This window comes from Phoxinus phoxinus (genome assembly GCF_949152265.1).
Source record: "Phoxinus phoxinus genome assembly, chromosome: 2".
In the NCBI taxonomy this organism is placed as follows: domain Eukaryota; kingdom Metazoa; phylum Chordata; class Actinopteri; order Cypriniformes; family Leuciscidae; genus Phoxinus; species Phoxinus phoxinus.
The window spans coordinates 44,397,091-44,415,600 of record NC_136877.1 but is presented as its reverse complement, the minus strand read 5'-3'; the positions used below and the strand labels follow the sequence as shown (position 1 = coordinate 44,415,600).

General features: G+C 36.8%; 2 protein-coding genes across 2 annotated transcripts in view; one reads left to right on the top strand and one right to left on the bottom strand.

Moving 5' to 3' along the window:
- Positions 1 to 18,510, top strand: part of csrp3 (cysteine and glycine-rich protein 3 (cardiac LIM protein)) — a 347,838-nt gene that overhangs the window by 40,288 nt on the left and 289,040 nt on the right. The gene's annotated exons all lie outside the window — the stretch shown is intronic.
- The window catches only part of prmt3 (protein arginine methyltransferase 3), a 74,023-nt gene that overhangs the window by 31,381 nt on the left and 24,132 nt on the right, over positions 1 to 18,510 (bottom strand). The window contains exons 8-10 of the mRNA XM_079593590.1: positions 16,577 to 16,642; positions 15,935 to 16,056; positions 10,812 to 10,911 (exon numbers count right to left, since the gene is read on the bottom strand). Coding sequence (XP_079449716.1) covers positions 10,812 to 10,911; positions 15,935 to 16,056; positions 16,577 to 16,642 — 288 coding nt within the window. The remainder of the gene's footprint in view (positions 1 to 10,811; positions 10,912 to 15,934; positions 16,057 to 16,576; positions 16,643 to 18,510) is intronic.

The window sequence follows — 18,510 nt, the reverse complement described above, 5'->3', positions numbered from 1 at the left end:
ATTACAGAAGACATACGTGATGGATGTGCCTATAGGATGAGGGGTAACGGTCTTCATCAGCATGGTCTTCTGGTGTCTCCTTGGTGCAAAAGTTACATCGAATCATAAGTGAACGAGTAAAAGTGAGTAAGAACAACTAGAGATGTTAGTCCCCAAAGTGTGGATGGATGGAGCCAGTTAATTTCAGAATTAATTTGAGTACTAATTGTAATTGAAAAGGCATTTATCTACTTTAGGATTTCTGCAGGTTTAATGAAGGTTCATTTAAGACCAAGTAAAGAAAATTTAAGAAATAAATTGAAGGGAACATGATACATCATGTTCTTTAAATGTAAACGTCTAGAGAGAAGCACAATCATCTGTATTAGCAACACTTCAGTGTTTGAAAATACAACTTCCAAAAGATATCAATTACTTTCTTTTCTTTTTTTTACATAAAAGTAGCTTGAATCTCCCAACCACTAGAACCTTGATTTAAGAATGTTTAGATATTTGTACTGGAAAACAAAAATACTGAGGAAGATTATTTTCCAACATTAAGGCCACGATGTTATGAATTTAAGACTTTCTGCTCTGATTTGACCTGCAGAAACCCTGTATTTGTTGAAAAGTCTGTTGTTAAAGCTCAAATGAGCACTTCTGTAATCCATAGGCTGAGGTCAACTGGACCAGCACCCTTAAAAGTCATGTGACAAGCGAATCTACTGGATCTCTCCAGGTCGTTTTTAAACCGACTCAACATTAGAGTGATGGCTAAGATTCTTCATGGTGTAATTTAGAACCCAATTTCACAGGCGGCTGCCTCCACTGCAGCGAGAGAGGGAGAGAGAGAGAGAGAGGGAGAGGGAGAGAGAGAGAGAGAGAGAGAGAGAGAGAGAGAGAGAGAGAGAGAGAGAGAGAGAGAGAGAGAGAGAGAGAGAGAGAGAGAGAGAGAGAGAGAGAGAGAGGATTGCTGTACACACTATTATAATAAAATGTTTTATATTTTTTTATAACTTATTTAATATAAAAATTGACAGTAAAGACTTTATTTATTCATATATAATATATTATTTTCTAATTAATGCTGTTCTTTTGAACTTTCTATTAAAAGTATCACGATTTTCAATCTTTCCAATTTTGCAATCTCTGCAATCACCGGCTTTCTTAAATGCTTCTTTTTTTATTATTATTCCACAAGCTGACATCCTACAACTTCTAGTCCAACAAGCAAAAATGTGTACTGGCACAGCATCTGTGCATAACTAGGTAGAGAAGAGAAGCTCTTCCCACCAAGAGAAGCTCTAACAACACACACTGGCGGTAAAGAGAGTCAGTGCAATATTAATGGCTGAATGAGGCCAAAATGCAGATCGATTCATTAAGCCATGTGGAGCCGGGGCAGAATTACATGAATGCGACTAATGAAATGCTAATGAAAATTGGACAGCAGCATTCATGAACGTTTAACAAATCACCTCATAAACACACGCGCATACAGATGAACGCTACTTTTTTCCACTTAGATTTTTCTAGATGGAGCAGAGAATTCATTTAACTACAGTTCACATAAAAATAAACCGAATGACTTCTGCCTGAATCCTTTACGTGTTTGACTGACTGACAAAAAAAAAAAAAAAAAAAAAAAGTAGAAACATGAGTCAATTAAGTCAAGAGTCTGTTTTAGAGCTTTCTGCTGTAATTTGTTTCTTGTGAACATCAGAGAACGGTGTTAGTCTGATGGCCCTCTCTGCTCTATAAACAGCTGGCATCTGCAGTATTCAGCCACTGCCAACGTCATGAGCATTCAATGAACAATCCTCTCAATTACTGTACTACCATATCAATCCAACTCCCAGGGGCTGTGTAATCTACTTCTTACACTCTCAATTCGACAAACCCAAAGCCAGAAACACCAAACACAGAAATGGTACAAACTACACAGCATAATGAATTCAATGCCTGAGTGCTAACCTTATTACTTCACAATGCAATATACAGCAAATTATTATGTCTTAATAATTACCCCTGTTATATTGAATTATTTAGGGACAGACTAAGGGACATGACAGAACATGACAGGGTAAAGAAGAGGACACGGGATCAAAGAACGTTGCAGTCACACACCACTGAAAACTGAAACCAAGACAGCATTTGAATAAACATTATTAGTTGAATTATCACTCAAAGATAACAAAGAATGGAATATATTTTCTTTCTCTTTGTTTTTTTATTTCGATTTGGTACAATATTATCCTATTTAAATCAATGTGATAAATGAGTTGTCAAAAGTAATCTAAATGTAATTAGATTAGATTATTTTAAATGTGTAATGTAATGGATTACAATAACACCAACTATATATACAAATAACAAGATTAAATAAACTATTTAAATATGTTAAATAATACAACTTTTTGCAATAAATGTCGCACTACTTTAAACGAATAGAAACAGATTACAGCAAAGATTTAACCTCTCTCATTAAATAGTGCTCTCCCCTAAAGGGATATCCCAAAAACGAAAATTCGCTCATTATTTACTCACCCACACACATCAGGTTTGGTAAACAGAAGCTCAAGCATGTTCCCTTGACATATGAGAACCAATGAGGTTCATTCTCGTGTTACGCTGCACGTTTGAGGTTCAGCAAGAACCAATGAGATTCATTCCCGTGTTACGCAGCACGTTTGATCTTCTGCAAGAACCAATGAGATTCATTCTCGTGTTACGCTGCACGTTTGATCTTCTGCAAGAACCAATGAGGTTCATTCTCGTGTTACGCAGCACGTTTGATCTTCTGCAAGAACCAATGAGGTTCATTCTCGTGTTACGCAGCACGTTTGATCTTCTGCAAGAACCAATGAGATTCATTCTCGTGTTACGCTGCACGTTTGAGCTTCAGCAAGAATTTTCATTTTTAGGTGAATTAACCCCTTTAAAGAGCATGTCAGAGCTGCACGTTCATGCATGCATTTTAGCAAAGCTGCAAGTTCAGCTGAGAAAGAAAAAAAAACTGTTTAACATCACTGCTCAATAAAAATCGCTCATTTATCAGTTATCAAGTATAACATGAAAATAATAATTAGCCTGAATTCCAGTGGTGATGTATCTCTAATTGGCATTAAAGTGTTTGAGTTTTTATCTTTTATTTTAAATTAGCTCAGTGTTACTGTTTGAAGAGTACAGATAGAACAAGATGAATAAAACCAATAGTCTTTGCTAAACTAAAAAGTTTCTACCTCTCCTTCCAAAGATAAAATTAAAGTCAAACACAAAGATGCGTTGTGTGCGGGCAACCATTAAAAGACATTAAGATAAATGACCACAACACTACACTAAATACTATTGTTAATAAAGCATAGATTGTGTAATAAATCTAAACACTAGGAGCAAAACTGTTTGGTCTGGGTGGTTTGAGTGTGAAAGAGTCTGATTTGCATTTGAATACAGACGAGTAGTAAATGTACCATATTGTCCAAGCATATTCAAATAAGGCAAGCCAAACGTTTCCAAGATTCATTTTAGCAGGACAATGGATGTTTGAAAGCTTCATTGTCAATCGGTGACAGATCCAGGTAAGCGTTGGGTGCATCACAGTGTAAAATAAAAGCAAAGGGAAATCATGATGGAGTCAAAATCTGAGAATGTCAGGAAATTGAGAATCTAAAACCTATTATATTTTTTAATGCATATTGTTATAAACTAAAAGAGTATTTGGGTACTTGAGAGAGTGTGTACCTGCATATGTTTGTTTGTGTGTGCGTGTGTGTGTGCGTCCCTTATATTAGGGTATATTGGGGTTTCAGGCTATTTGAGGATATGCCGATGTCCTGATAATTCAAATCGCTAAATAAACACACAAAATTATTTTTTTATTAAAAATGTAAAATGTTGGGTAGGTTTAGGGGCTAGAAAATGCCATTAGCTCAGTATAAAAACCATTACGTCTATAGAACGTCCCCATAATGATAGGTGTACTAACGTGTGTGTGTGTGTGTGTGTGTGTGTGTGTGTGTGTGTGTGTGTGTGTGTGTGTGTGTGTGTGGGCAGCTCTAGGCTGTGGACGGAGTGAGTGATTGCAGCTGTCCTCTTCTGAGACAGGTAAGACTGCTATCAAGAGATAATGAGGCCCAAGATGGGATCTGCCATTAATTTAACTTGACCATCACCACACACAGCAGCTCATAGTTTCCCAAATGTGCTAAATATCAAAACATACTTTAAAGCAACCTTAAGTTAAAAGTTTATGCACTGTGTTTATTTCTAACACTGGCCCAAATAAACGGCGACATCAGGCACACCAAATCATTTTGGATGTTGAGATGGTTTAAACAGCTTTTAAAGGGAAAGTTCACCCAACAAATTTAAATAATTTACATAATTTACAACTAGCACCCTAAAGTTGTTCCAAACCTGCCTTTATTCCGTTGAACACAAAATATATTTTGAAAAATATGAGTAACCAAATATTTGATGGGCCCCATTGAAAAAAATCAATGGGTCATATTAACTATTTGGTTACCAACATTCTTGACAATATCTTCTTTTGTGCTCAGCAGAAGAAAGAAATTCATACTGGTTTGGAACAACTTGAGTAAATGATTACAATTTTCATTTTGACCTGGCCTGCACAATTAATTTCCATGACTTTCACACGACAGAAAACCACTATGTACGTACTCCACCTGGAGCAACCTGAAGTTAAGTGCCTTTCTCAAGGGCGCAGTGGTGACAGCTCAAGATCTGCCCCCTGAGAGGTTCAAACCGGCAACCTTTCGTTCCTCAGCCCTGTTCTTTCACCACTAGGCTAATGCTAGTGAAGGTCTTTACACAAGACCTTTGTCCCTATCACCGAAGGACACATATGTGGGCCCATGGGCGTGCTGGTCTGAAAACGAGGAGTGTTCAGGTGCATTGATGGTGTGTTGTTATTTTGAGGCAACTGACATCGACTGCGCCATTGACTTTAGACCAGGTTTCAGTTGGTCAATGGCACAGTCTAGTATTCTTTTTTTGTTATTTAAAGGGCACATTAGTATTATGCGCCTTATTACACACACAGGGATGCGCAGAAGCACACAAACTAGCCAAATATTAAAAATAAAAGGATTACAATGTAAAAGATTAATATTGTGTACATAAAGATATGGTGGAATCCGGCTGGTCCCGTAGATGGTCTGCTTGCACGCTTTAACCTCGCGCACGAGCAAATCCGTTTGCACTTTGGAGAAGCGGTCAGTCTTTCTGCTTGCAAATTCCGCCACATAAATAGCGAATCCGCCATACCGCGAGCGCAACTGGCTTTTAAAGGGAATGGGAGATGAGACTCTGATTGGTTTATTGCACGTTACGCCCAAAACGCACCCATTATTCATTAAGAGAATAGGGACAACCCTTTTAAACCATGCTTGCTGACCATTTTTCCATTTTCCTCAATGGTTGTGTAAAACAACACCCTTTATACCTCCTCAAAAACAGCTCTGTTCACAGCGACCCGTTCGGTGCATGTCTCTATAAATGATAACCCCACCTCTCTCTTCCATGGGGGGTGTCGAATGGCTGAGGGCAGAAGTATGCTAATACGGGACAGTCCGTCAGTGGTCGTGGGCGGAGAATGAGCATTATAACATCATAGTGCTCAGATAATCCAAACGGCTTGATTATTGAGTGTTTAGACTTTTTGAGGATTAAAAAAAGGAGTGAATGGATTTTTTTTATTCTATGGCGGTTGTGTCCACACACTGCAAAGACACATTTGCAAACACCATATAAAAGTGACTTTTGCCCCTTTAAAAAAGACGGATTACAGACGACTAGCCCTGTGTCCGAATATGCCTACTTCCATACTATATACAGTGCTATGCATAAGTTTAGGCACCCATGCTAAAGTTGACTAAAAAGAGGAATAAAAAATCATCTTTTGGAAATTGAACTTAATGCCTTAATTTAAAAAAATAGGAAAAATCCAACCTTTAAGGACACCAATTTTCTTTGTGAATGAATAATGTATCGTAAATAAATAAATGTTCTTCCTTAAAATACAGGGTGCATAAGTTTGGACACCCCTATGTTAAATTCCCATAGAGGCAGGCAGATTTTTATTTTTAAAGGCCAGTTACTTCATGGATCCAGGATACTCTGCATCCTGATCAAGTTCCCTTGGCCTTTGGGATTAAAATATCCCCACATCATCACACACCCTTCACCATACCTAGAGATTGGCATGGTTTTATTTCAGTTAGCCTAACAGCTGGTTTGATTTGCATTGAGAGATGATCTTATGGAAAGTACTCCATGCCAATCTCCAGGTATGGTGAAGGGTGTGTGATGATGTGGGGATATTTTAATCCCAAAGGCCAAGGGAACTTTATCAGGATGCTGAGTATCCTGGATCCATATAGTAACTGGCCTTTAAAAATAAAAATCTGCCTGCCTCTATGGGAATTTAACATAGGGGTGTCCAAACTTATGCACCCTGTATTTTAAGGAAGAACATTTATTTATTTACGATACATTATTCATTCACAAAGAAAATTGGTGTCCTTAAAGGTTGGATTTTTCCTATTTTTTTAAATTAAGGCATTAAGTTCAATTTCCAAAAGATGATTTTTTATTCCTCTTTTTAGTCAACTTTAGCATGGGTGCCTAAACTTATGCATAGCACTGTAGTAGGTGAAAAACAGTATGTGACTTGAGAAGTATGTCCAGATACATAGTATGTATAAAACCGTGGGCAAAAAGTAACGGATGACCTAAAGCTGTAAAAGATCTTCAAACTTCCCTCACTTGCCTGATCCAGCATCCTCACGCTTCTAAGGTGTAGCTGAAGACTGACAAACCATAGCATTTTGATGTGATGGATCATCCTGTGACAACCTTTATTTAGCCGCCTTCTAATTCACTTCTCCTCTCCTCCACCTAGCCAGTGGCAGACACCATCCCTCTCTTTCTTTTTGCCCCTTAATCTAATCCAGTCTGTTTGTTTTGCTGGGTGTTAAAGTACAGATCAATTGTGTGAGTTATGAAATGACATTACGGCGGCTCAGACCTGTCTCTCCCTGCCAGACGACATCTCGTCCTGCTGAAAATTACCCCCTCTGATTTATCGATTCGTTCTCTCTCTCTTTCTCGCACTTGCACGTATACACACAAACTCAAGACAGTCGAAAAGTAGGACAGTCAACCACCTGGGAGAAACTTTCTCTGACAGAGAAAAGAGGGGAAATAAAGAAGATGAGACATTTTGGACTACAGGCGCACCAATGCCAGTTTCCAAGAGAACGTTTTTACACTAGAGGTGTTCAATACTCACCGTTTGGTTTTTATCATGATTTTCGGGTCACGGTTTCGGTACGGCTCAGTATGTGCAATGTTCAGGGAAAAAGGACTACTGTCAAATAGAACAAATAACCAAACTACAGCACAGATCAATAGAATGCGTATCCATCGACAGAAAATACATTAGCCAAACTCTGTTTTATGCGTTGATATTTTCAACAAATCATATTATAGATGCGTCGTCAGATTTAAGATAAACCGCGGTGCAAGTGCGTGCCAAATTCAAATTGAGTGGTGAACGGTACCGTTTGATTTTTTACACTATGTTCATTAAGGGGCTTTTTTTTGGTGGTAATTTCCACTCTTTTTAATGTAGAATAAAAAGTTTATAACTAGCTTCTAACTAACTGGACAACTTTCCCTTGGAGCCAGACATGAATTTCTACACAAAATGCTGATAAAGATCATGTAAAATACATAAACTATAAGGGTGTTATACGTGTATATAGGTGTGATTTTAAAACGTGACGATATTTCTCATCGAGGTGAAAAGCTGTCTCGTGATATCAGCATGATAGAGTTGAGTTTGTGGCAAAACCTTCTACAGTGCTTCCCTTGTGTTATATTCATACTCAGAAAGTTAATGATACAAGATGATTAGTTAAAACATTTCCATTTGCAACTGCATTGTCTTGCATTTTGTGAATTTTATGTTGAATAAAAAAAAAAAAATTCCAGTCGTTTATCTTGTCATTGAAGATTTCTGTAAATATTGTTACATCTCGATTTCGTGAAAAATATTGTGTATTGTCTCGTCTTGTGAGCTAAGTGTATAGTTACACCCCTAATAAACCATTATATAAAAAAAATAAACCATTAGAAAAATTATAAAAAATATAAATGAATATAAAAGATTAATGCTAGGCAACAATTAATCGCATCCAAAATAAAAGTTTGTGTTTACATAATATGTGTCTGATTATACACACCAAAAAAATTGGTTGTAAAAAAAAATTTCACTTAAAAAAAATCACTAATAAATTTCACAAATACTTACAGTACAAAGAAACGGCCAGTAACTAAACATGATTTGTTTTTAAGTAGAAAGACTAAAATAGTATTTTCTTGTAAAAAAAAAAAAAAAAAGTACACCAATAATCTTTATTTTATTTACAACTTTAAAAAATCTTTTTTTACAGTGTAGGTTTAACATGGTCAATAAGATATAGTTATTATAGATATAGAATAGTTTTTTGTACTCGCTCAATAATTATTTTATTTTTTTACTGTGTTTTTTTTATTTTTAAAATGACTCTTTCACTCTTTTAAAATGTGTCAAATTTGCTTTTTGTATTGATATTCACTAGCAATTTCTGAAACAATTGTTTTAAAGTAAATCCTACCCAAAATTTGATAAGGTCTAAATCTTACACCTTACTCTAATAGTCTGTAATGGAAGCTTTTATGGATCAATGTCCAACAATCCTTTGCTGACAAACATCCGACCAGATTCAGCATCTAATCCTTTTAGATTGACAAGCACGTCAAAGTTAGATATCGGAGGTGGTGGACCAGGGTGACTGCATTTTTCTGCGGACATGTGTCTCCTACCACTCTGTGTAATAAGGTAATTGTAAAACTATTGTTCCATCACATTTTGAAAAATGATTTTCAGAAAACGACTGTATACTCCCCTGCTTTCACAAGGAAGTGGTGGCAATGCACAAACACTTAAGAGGTTTTCAGAATGAAATGGACGACATTGCACAGATGATGAAGGGCAAGATATTTACACCATTTAGCAAGCCAGAGTTGTAATCATAAAATAATGTGCTCCAGTGACCCAAATCTCAGGTTACTTTGTCAGAAGTGTTGCGCACACACACACACACACACACACACACACGCTCGCCCCTGCCTCAGGCACTGACTTTGTTGAATTATTGCCCCAATGTGCAAACAAAAGGGGACAAAATAAAAATAATTTATTATTTCACAATTAACCTGGAAGCAACAAAAAATTCAACGACAGCAGAAAATCGCATGCAGGTCGAATTCACAAGGGAAAGTCCTGGAAGTTTCCAAATTTAGAGAATGATTCTCTTATGTCCTTTTGTGTGCCTGTGGCTAGGTGGCTCGAGTGCTGTGACCTACTTTTCCCCTTTCCTATGGACTACAAATTAAGAGAACTTAAACAATGAGTATAGCGCAGTGCAAGCTTTTACAGCCTTCCTAACAGCCAAATCCATAACACCAAGATTTCTGTATCGCTAGGATAGAAATCAACTCATTTATCCACAAGACACCATGCAGTAATTTTAACATGATTCTAGAGGGTGTCAAGAACAGCACGAATACATCCACAATTTTCAAACACCAGTAATAAGAATAAGATAAAGATACTTTTTTTTAAATAAAAATGATTTATCACCAAGAATAATCACAATAAGTAATTCTTCTGGCAAGCAATAATTACATTATTAATGTATAATTTAACTGATGTTCTGGCTATTAAATTGGCTTTTTTACAATGAATAAGCAAACAAAATAAAATGTATAGAGAGATTCAAAATCTGCTAAGGGGTATTGATGGAACAGCAGTGATTTTTCACTATTATTGGATCTGCATTTTCATGGGCTTAGATACAATATTTTTGTTATAAGAGACAATCAAAACAACTTTGTGCAACAAAACCACCCCTTTCATGGTAAAAAATGTACTTGATTTTCAAAAGTCTACGATTTTGCGACAGCTGAACCTAACATTTTTGACAAGACAAACATGTCGGTCTCTGAGTAATGTGATTTATTAAAGCCACAAAAGAAACTCCGTAAAATAAGTATAATGAACTATGCAAGAAAATGTTGATTAATTTTCCAATAAAAGAATATACATTTTTGCATAATTTGTTGCATCTAATTACCCCAGCAGATTTTTACTTTATATATATATATATAGTATATTAGTCACATTGATAGTACTTTTTAGAAGAGCTTATTTTCAAAAGAGCTAATGATGTTGCTCAGATAAGTGGAGAAATATTAATAAAAATACAACAAATTACAAAATCATTCAACTAAATTCTACTTGTCCTTCTATAATAGCAGAGATTAATAAAAACCCTCATTATCATCCGTCTCTTAAACTTCTCTTCTCAAATTCATCGTCAGTCATGTCTAAATAAATGAGGAGTGACGTTTGGCTATTAAAATGAGCATGGAAGTTCTCTCATTATGGATCATGCCTGCAGTATATTATGCATCAATCAACAATACATCATCTGAGCTTTTTCATTTTCCAACACCTGAGCAGGTTTTGAAAAGGGGAAATGACTTGGCAGAAAAAAAGACGCTGACACATCCACTTCCTTTATGTCTAATTCTGGGTCAAAACCAACTATAACTGCTGCAAATGCAGATCTTTATAGGCGAAGATAGACATTCTGCTTTAATGAGCAGTGCAAAAAAGAAAATGCACGTTTCATGAATTTTTCCTCTCTAGAAAGCATAGTAGTATTTTTATTTTAAAAAGCACAAAAACATCCACTCACCATCCACTCTGAAATGATTATGTCCACTTTTTCCACAGGAAGGTCAATTTCCTCTATTCTGCCCTTGATCAATGTGATGGTGTCTTCGAGTTTATTTGACCTAGAAAAAAAAGCACAAATGGGAATAAACTTTTAAACAGCAGCAACAGTAGATTCTGCTATTTGGGTTTTGATTTCACTAAATTAAATAAAACCGAAATTAACAAATCACAACATGTAAATAGGAAAATGTAGGCGTTATTTTGTCACTTATTGGGAGCAGTATGCTAGCTGGAGCCACTTACCTCCAGTCTTTGTGCTAAGCTAGGCTAGCGGTGGGTGCGTCCGACAGAGTTACGGCACGCACGGAGATAAAAAGGGTATGTATGGACTTATCTAACTCTGGGGGATACGGTGAATAAGCTAAAGTCCCCAAAAGTCGGCGTGTTCCTTTAACTATAAAACGTACGTAACTAATTTTGAACACCTCGTCTGAGACAATGGATGGTAATTACACTAATTTGGCCGGGAGTCAGTCTCCTTAAAGTCGGCTGCTAATTCATCCAAATTACACACATCACAGCGGACTCACCGGGACAACAACACTAATGGTCCCAATTTGACAGCACCTCCTCACATGACCTTTTGCACTAAGGGTCAGCGAACTACTGTTCACCTGAGTGTTTGTGTGTGTATGCGTGTAAACGTGCGTGAATGCCACCCCTCCCCCCTCACCCGCTTTTTAAATGATCGCTCCCTTTTTGACCGGTAAACCCTGGGCATCAATCTCTCTAAATACTCCATTATCATGACAGCTAATGTTACTAGGGACAGAGTCATTACTCAAGACTGCAGAGCGCATTTCTGCCCAACCGATCCTTATCTCTGCACCTTCGCGCTATCACACTCTTCCAGAATCCCATTGTAGCGCTCCCTCTATCCGCCCCTCCTTCGTCGGACTGTCTTGAGCAAGGAAACGCTAATCTCATTACTGGGTTAATTTAGAGGACAATGTCAGCTATAGGGGGGGAAGAGGAGGGGGGTTTGGGACACTTTAACACTTCCCTCCACGGGATGGTACTTGGTTTAGGGAATATGATCAAAGAATATTGATCCACTGGGACTAATGATTGGATTTAAGATGTAATGCGATGATGACAGACTGGATTATCCACCAAATCGCCACCATGACTGGTGTTAAGTGGTGTAATCTAGGGAATAAGTATCTAAATTGTAGAGATCATGTGGGGATTATATGGATTTCTGCAGTAAATGCTTCTAAAACATTAGTAAAAAAAACACTTAAGGTGATGATAAACTTTTTGAGCAATGTTGCTGGGTAATCTTGCCGAGTGGTTGTTGCTTGGGTCGCATATTGACTGGAACTTTCCCCAGGAACTAGGAACTTTGGGCTGGTACTCAGTGTGTTTACACCGCAGGAACCAGGGTCTAAATGAAGTTCCAGGTAAATATTTCCCCCTCAGAAAGTCCCTGCTGGCGAGGTAGTACTTTTTCAAAGTTCAGGAACTTTCGGGGGTGGGACTTGTGCGCTGAACGTGCTGATTGGTTGTGTTCACGCCGCATATTGACTGGAGGACTCCACGCAGCATTCTATTTTAACCGGCATTTTTAAAAATCTATTGCGGTTCGTGGCTTCATGCATTAAGAGTTGTCTGTCTGCAAATATGGAATTTAATTATAAAAAAACACTGGACCGACGACGAGGTCCGTTCAGGCTTTATTACGCATATTTGTGTAACAGCAAATTTTCTGCGCGTTCGTCCCAACCGTCTCACATTCAATGTCCGCAATACATCACAAACAACTGCAGCACAGTTTGAATCTCCTCCATACTTATTATAAATGTGGCGCTCAAAACTGATTACTGTGCGTCGCAGACTGGGAGGAGCAGTCGCGCGCAGTTTATAATCTTCCCGGTACTTTAGACCGCGGTGTAAACGCAGAAAGCAACCGGTCTGGGGCAAAAAAAGTTCCTGGGAAAAAAGTTCCTGGGACAAATTGTTCCGGGTAATTTCGGTGGAAACGCGGCTATTGTTAAAAAAGTTGCACTGTGTATCATCACCTTTATGGAACAAAAGCCAGGGCAACATTTCACATAATACAAGTGCAACACAAAAGGTTTTGTGGAAAAAAAGTTCTTCATTTAGAATATACTTTGTAATCATTTTCGCACAAATTATTTAAAAAATTCTAGCAAATGTGACAAATAATCACCACGTAACAAATGTGTTTTAAACAGTATGTGTGAAACATACACCAATAATCTTTGTTTTATTTACAACAGCTAACAAATATTTATTAAAAGTACAGTTGTTGTTAACTAAGGGTATGACTGTACTATGTAAAAGTTTTTCCTTTTTCCTTGCGATTCACGCCAGGCAAGTAGTTGGCGATGTTACTTTGTGAAGAAATATGACGCAAAATGTCACTGTTTTCACAAATTCAAGTTTTGTAGTTTATGGCGATGATAAAAGTTGTCGTTTCCAAAACCTTGCACTTTGAAACCCGTTTTCAAAAGTTTGCGTTTTCAGGCCCCCAAAATACTGTTGTTTTAAATCAAAGGTGTAAATGGAGTTTCCCATTTTAAATTGAAAGCGGTGTCACGTAAATGCCCCCTAAAACTAAAACTATTAAAAACATTTCTGTTAAGTGAAACTAAGCTTAAATAATAAAACACTAATAAAATGACAAAAGCACAATGAAATTACTACAAATTTTAATATTAATATGAATAAAACTACAATAAAACTAAAATACGCTTCCATAAAAAAGTAGACAATTTCTGCAATTACTCTTCTGTACAACTCCGGTTTACTCTCAAAACTCTGTATTGAGTTGTTGCTAATATTCTTGGCTTTTTCATGACAAACTGCACCTCATTTTTATTCACTTTAAAGCAGTGTTCCTCAAATCAAGTCCTGGAGGGTCACTTCTCTGAAGAGTTTAGTTTCATCCCTAATCAAACACACCTGAACAAACTAGTCAAGGGAAATAATGTGAGGAACCTTGCTTTAAAGTGTCTGCTTAATATCAAAAAGTAAAAATAAACAATATTTACAATGGACGTATATGGAAAAAACTCAATTGTACATGGCATGCATTTCTGTCAAAGTGTCTTATTCCTTTAATACTGCTTTCTTGTATATATTTAGCATTCGATAAATAAATAAAAATCTAGATTTTTTTATTCTTATCTCTATAAACTGCATAAAGCATCATGGCCGCCAGAAACATCACCTCTGTAAAACCCACACACATACACAGGCAGATGTAGGAGGCCTTGGCCCAACAGCGGCCCAGCGAACTGTAAAATTAAACTTCATTTTCCTTTCATCCTCCTGCCTGCTTCGACTCCTCAGACTTACATAATAACAATAACCATAATCAAAAAAAATCTCCCAGAGACACCACATGTGGTGAACACATTTCAACTCGCAACAAATAAAAGTATATTCCTGCTCCAGGAGGAAATGGAAGTGCCCTCGGAGGTGATACATGAGGTAATTTTAATGGGCAGATAGGTCGTAAAAGGAAGCAGAAAGTGCAGGCTGGAGTCCATTTGTATGTTTAGCGTGCGTGTGAGACACCGAGCCGGGGTGGAAGTAGGGGAGATTGGAAGTCGACTGGGTAGAGGTAAATGACAGGCCTTTAGGAACGTGACTGCAGCCTGCAAATACACTGAAGTCAACCACTGTGACCAATAAAAAGAGGACTAGTTTGGGGACGAAATTGCAGGGTGATAAAGCCAGCTGGCCCAGGTTTAGTGCCAAAGAGTTTCTCTGGCCAGCAGATAGAACTACTGCTGCGTCGTCACCAAACATTTTAGATTAATTGGTCTTGTGCAACAATTTTTATGACTTTTGTCATTTTTATCATGACAATTTTGTTTTCTATGATGTATTCCACATTGTTGTTGCAAATTCTGCTGATTTGTCACCAATATAATGTTATCTAGCTGGCTAACATAGATCAAAAGTGTAAAATTTACTTAATAATGACGTAATACTGAAGACTAATCAGTAATTTCATAGTATGCCATAGTTTTCCAGAAAAAGTGTTTTTTTTTTTTATTCATTACGTTAGCCTAAATCAGAGCTGTATAATTGTATTTTGTGGCAAATTTTCTTTTGTAAAAATAATTAATTAAAAAAAGAACAAAACATTAAATAAAAAACAGATATTTCAAGCATATATATATATATATATATATATATATATATATATATATATATATATATATATATATGCTTGAAATATCTGTTTATATATATATTTATTTATATGCAAATAAAAAATTAAAAATACAGTAGTCAACATTTGAAGTGAATCAAAACCTTTCATCAAAGTTACATGAATTTTGAACAATACCAGTTCTTGTCTTTGGACAACTTTGATTAACTTTTTTGGTCCACTTCAAATGTTGACTACTGTATATAAATATATACATTTAAAACATAAATATTTAACATATATATATACATATATATATATAATATTCCATTTTTTTTAGTTGTTCTTTTACGTTTTATATATATATATTTACACACACACACACACACACACTGGCAATTACTGGACCAGCAGGAGAAAATAATAATAATTAGATTATGCCACAATTTTCCAGTTTCAAATTAGAGCTATATATAATTTTTAGATTTTGTTATTTTATTTTAAATAAATAAATAATACAAACCAATAATTTGAAAGAAAATGTAGTAAAGAAAACTATATTTCAAGCACATACACAAATTGTGGTGGGGCTAGAAAAACAAAAAAAAACATTATTATCGTTGAGCCCATTTAACAATGGCGTGTCAGCATAGAGGAGAAGCTGGATAGTTTTTGGAGAACTGCATAGGATGGAAAGAAGAACAGGTCACAAAGTGAACGAAGTTGGGAAATAATCCTTGGGGAAAGCATCAAAATAAAGTGGAAAACGCTAGAAGCCGTGAAAGGACTTAACATTGACAGATGTTCAGGAAACACCAAAGATGGTTTTACTGTATTTTTCCAATGGAGCAATATTATACCTTGTTTTTAATAACACAAGAACACTTAACCCATGACGGCCTTTCTCATACAACCAAGAAACGGTTCATTACTTCAGTCCGATGTTGACTCACCTGACAATGTCCATGGCTTGGTAAATGATATCTGATTGGTCGACAGCAATGACCTTCCTGGCTCCCGCTTTGGCGGCAAACATGGAGAGGATTCCCGTACCACATCCCACGTCAAGCACCACCTGCGGGTTAAAGGAGCATGACGTAACCTTTCCACGCCATGCCAGCTTGTCTGTGCCATCTTGAGTGTGCAGATGTGTAATAATGGCACTCGAGGCATTTATCATGCTGACAGGGTCTAACCCTTATTTGCCAGAGTCCACTGGCTGGAGCAGGATGGGCGAGATAAGCGCCTCGTCGTCTACCCCCCCAACCCTTTTCTTTCCAGATCAGCGCGTCACCTCGGGATCCATGTTCAACTGCGCTCGGCTAAAGCTGATCTAGCCAATGTCAGCGCAGAATTAATGGTTTGTATATGAGCTGTGGTGTATATTGTGTGTGTGTGTGTTGAACCACCATTATCCTGTTATCAGCCCACTGCAGTTGACACATAAGAACCCTCCTTAAAAAAAAATACTGCTGCTTGGAATAATGCAAGGGGTTTTTAAATCAGCCCTGTCATTGCAATCGTTACTCCGTCGTAGCTTTTTCTACAACGCTTAAAAATGTCAGTGGCTGGGGCTTCAAGAGTCCCATACTCACCTTGTCCTTGAAGACGTCCATATTGCGGTACATGAAGTCTCGATAGCTCTCAGTGCGCACCTTGTCCTGTCGGAAAACGAGACAACCAAAGTCCTAAGTAATGACACAGTGTCACCATTATACTTTCCATTAAGAAGACAGAGCGCACCCATCCCAACAAGAGAGAAATCGGTGAACGCGATCCAATCATTCAGAGCAAAAATTTAATTTTAACGTCATACCCGCAGTTAAAGCTGACAGTCAAAAAGCACGCTAGAAATCAAATTAACAATTGTTAAACAGCATGAAATAAAAATCTAATTTTGAACAGAGTCAAGATTGAATTAGAAAGCAAATCAGAGGATGTGTGACTGCTGGTAATTAATTTTTTTTTTGGCGGGGAGGAGGTCGCTGTTTTGGGAGTAGAGATGAAAATGAAATTACATGAAACTGACCCTGACACTTCTTGCTTTGCCAGCAGAAATTCAGGCAGGAATGGCTAATTAACCTGCCAGTCAGACTAAGTACCACCCAGAACATACATGATGCCGGAAGCTATTTACAATCCAGAGCAGTTATATTCATATCAGGGGGGATGATGGCCTTTTTTGCATGATTAAACATTCTGCCCTTACTTGTCAAAAAGAATAAAAAATAAGAGGAAGAAAAAAAGAAACCCTAAAAGAATGTTAATGGATGTTTCAAGATTTGTTTAGAATTTTTACGATTTATTCTGGACATTTTTCATTTACACCACTGGTCAAAAGCTTGGAATAATTATAAGAAGAAGTCTCTTATGCTTTTCAATGATGCATTTATTTGATCAAAAATAGTCAAATAGTAATGTTTTACTATTTGTATATTTTAAAATGTAAAATGTGTTCTAAAATATATTGTAAATGCTGAATTTTTCAGCATCATTACTCCAGTCTTCAGTGTCACATGATCCTTCAGAAATCATTTTTTATATTCTTATGGAAATTATACACTACCATTCATAATTTTGGGGTAAGTATGACTTTTTTTTAAAGAAGAAATTAACACTTTTATTTAACAAGGACGCATTAAATTGATCAAACGTGACAGTAAAGATATTTATAATATTACAAAAGATTTATATTTAAAATAAATGCTGTTCTTTCTATTTCTATGAACATTCTATACAAAAAAATCCACAAAAAATAAGCAAAAACCATTATTAATAATTTAGTATCAATAATAATTGATAATAACTGAGCATCAAATTAATACATTGGAATGATTTCTGAAGGATCATGTTTTTTATTTTCCGAATTTCTGTTTATACAGTGGGATCTGATTCTTAAACCTTATCTAATCCGTTTAAAAAAAGCTTTCAATTTACCACACGATAGAAATTCAATTAACTTCTGTACTTTTCAGCCATTAAACCTCTTTAAGTTCTCCTTTCTAATGCACACAAAAAAAACTATAATGGAAAAGTTCACTAAACTTTCCTTGCACAGAAAGTCGTGCGTTAGTTAAAAGGGTTAAAGATTGCGCAATCTGACTCGTGACGGTAAATGGCATCATTTTACGGTGGACAGTAAAAGGCGTCAGCGCTTGCGTTGCACCATACAGCTCGTCCTCTCCTCTGCAGAGTTTCAACTCTGACGCAAATCGCCACTAAATGCAAGTTGGAGGAGGCACCAATCGCTGGCCCTCTCCAGGACGTACTGCAGTATGAGAGTTGATGATCCAAACGCTCCTCACTTGAACCTCCCTTTACTGCAGTTAGAGCACTCAAACAATGAAATCTTAATCATAAATCTCAAAAATTGCACTGTGGAGAAATAAATCAAGGCGAATAACAGAAATCTGCTGCATAGGGCGAACTATTGCATCTGTTTGCAAGGAGTTTGCACAAAGTATGACTTGCCTATGACCTTCTACCCACACCGGTAGCAAAAAAGGCCGCAGAGATATGTTAGATGGGG